Source organism: Marmota monax, unplaced genomic scaffold (assembly GCF_021218885.2).
Source record: "Marmota monax isolate L192 unplaced genomic scaffold, Marmota_monax_Labrador192_F-V1.1 WCK01_AAM20220418_F8-fsc00534, whole genome shotgun sequence".
Taxonomy (NCBI): Eukaryota; Metazoa; Chordata; class Mammalia; order Rodentia; family Sciuridae; genus Marmota; species Marmota monax.
The window spans coordinates 271,656-273,443 of NW_026692813.1; the positions used below are offsets into that span (position 1 = coordinate 271,656).

The 1,788-nt window shown below is 42.8% G+C and overlaps 1 protein-coding gene across 1 annotated transcript; it reads left to right on the forward strand.

Moving 5' to 3' along the window:
* Window positions 1–201: 201 nt before the first annotated feature.
* On the forward strand, window positions 202–1,137 carry LOC124095282 (olfactory receptor 2G3-like). The gene has a single exon (XM_046448446.1). The coding sequence runs from the start codon at window positions 202–204 to the stop codon at window positions 1,135–1,137; it is 936 nt and encodes a 311-aa protein (XP_046304402.1).
* Window positions 1,138–1,788: the final 651 nt, after the last annotated feature.

Here is a 1,788-nt window from a genome sequence, read left to right on the forward strand (position 1 = left end):
CCTCTCTGTAGAAAGTCTTTAACAACATCTTCTGCAACTTTTGAAGGACACTGCACCGAAATTTATTCTGTGAGTCACTGTAATTTGTCTGAGTGAGGATTTCAAAGAGTTATTTTATAAATTTTGATGTTGTCATTAGTGACCAACACATTATACTCTCTTTAATTCTTGTAATGTTTTCCTTCTTGTCTGAACAAGGTAATGGGCATGACCAATAGCAGTGCCAAAGAAGACTTCATTCTGGTGGGCTTCTCAGACCAGCCCCAGCTGGAAAAGATACTCTTTGTGGCTGTTTTGATATCCTACCTTCTTACCTTTGTGGGAAATTCACTAATTATTCTGGTTTCTTCCATAGACCCTAAACTCAAAATACCCATGTACATTTTCCTTACTCACCTCTCCCTAGTGGACATCTGTTTTACCACCAGTATTGTCCTTCAGCTGCTATGGAACCTCAAAGGACCAGCCAAGACCATCACATCCCTGGGTTGTGCGATCCAGCTCTATGTCTCCCTGGCATTGGGATCCACTGAATGTGTTCTCTTGGCTGTGATGGCTTTTGACCACTATGCTGCAGTGTGCAGACCTCTCCACTATACAGCTGTAATGAACCCATGCTTGTGCCAGGTTCTGGCAGGGTTTGCATGGCTGAGTGGAGCAGGAAATGCTCTCATCCAGGGCACTGTCACCCTCTGGCTGCCTCGCTGTGGACACCGACGGCTCCATCATTTCTTCTGTGAGGTCCCCTCCATGATTAAGCTTGCATGTGTGGACATCCATGCCAATGAGATCCAGCTCTTAATTACTTCATTGATCTTGCTCCTTTTGCCCTTGGCACTGATATTGATGTCCTATGGACACATAGTCAAGGCAGTTATAAGCACCAAGTCAGTGCAGGCCTGGCAGAAAGCCATGGGGACATGTGGATCCCACTTGACAGTAATATCCCTCTTCTATGGGAGCATCACAGCCAACTACATCCAGCCCAACAGCTCCTATGCCCACACTTATGGAAAATTCATCTCCCTCTTTTACAGGGTCATCACCCCAACCCTCAATCCTCTCATTTACACCTTGAGGAATAAAGAAGTTAAAGGTGCACTGGGAAGAATATGCCACAGAGACCTACGTGTGTAAAAAATGAAGCAAAATACAGACTGGTCAATTTTTCATCACAAGTCTCTTAAATATCATCTCATATAGTCCTTCACCAGCCTAAAAGCACAGCTGGAACCTCCACAGTTTGCATGATTGTACTTCACATGGCCTCACAACTATCTGTCCTCTCCAATCTTTTTTCAGGCTTCTTTTGGGCCCCTTTATAGGCATTATTTTCCCACACTCTTTGATGTCCATTTTCCTAAAAATTTCCATTTCTAACCGTTTCTTACTTCATTTCTTCTTTTGTCACCTCCTGCCATCCTTTTTATTCCATCCTTTATTCCTTCTTTATATCCCATTTTGGTTTTCAGTTTCTTGTAGTACTGGAACCCAGGACCTTGTTCATGCCAGGTAAAAACTCTTATCATTGAGCTACATCCTCAGCCCTTTTTATTTTATTTTGAGACAGGGTCTGTTTAAGTTGCCCAGGTGGGCCTTGAACTTGTGACCCTTCTGCATCCACCTCTCAAGTAACTTCGAGTATAGGTGTGCAGCTCTGTGCCCAGATTTTTTTACCATTTGTATGATGTGCTTTGTAACTGTTTTTCCTCATGTCTCTATGTTATAGCTCTTCCCATTAATATTCTAACAGTTCCTGAAATTAATTTCCTCAAAACAAAACAAAAC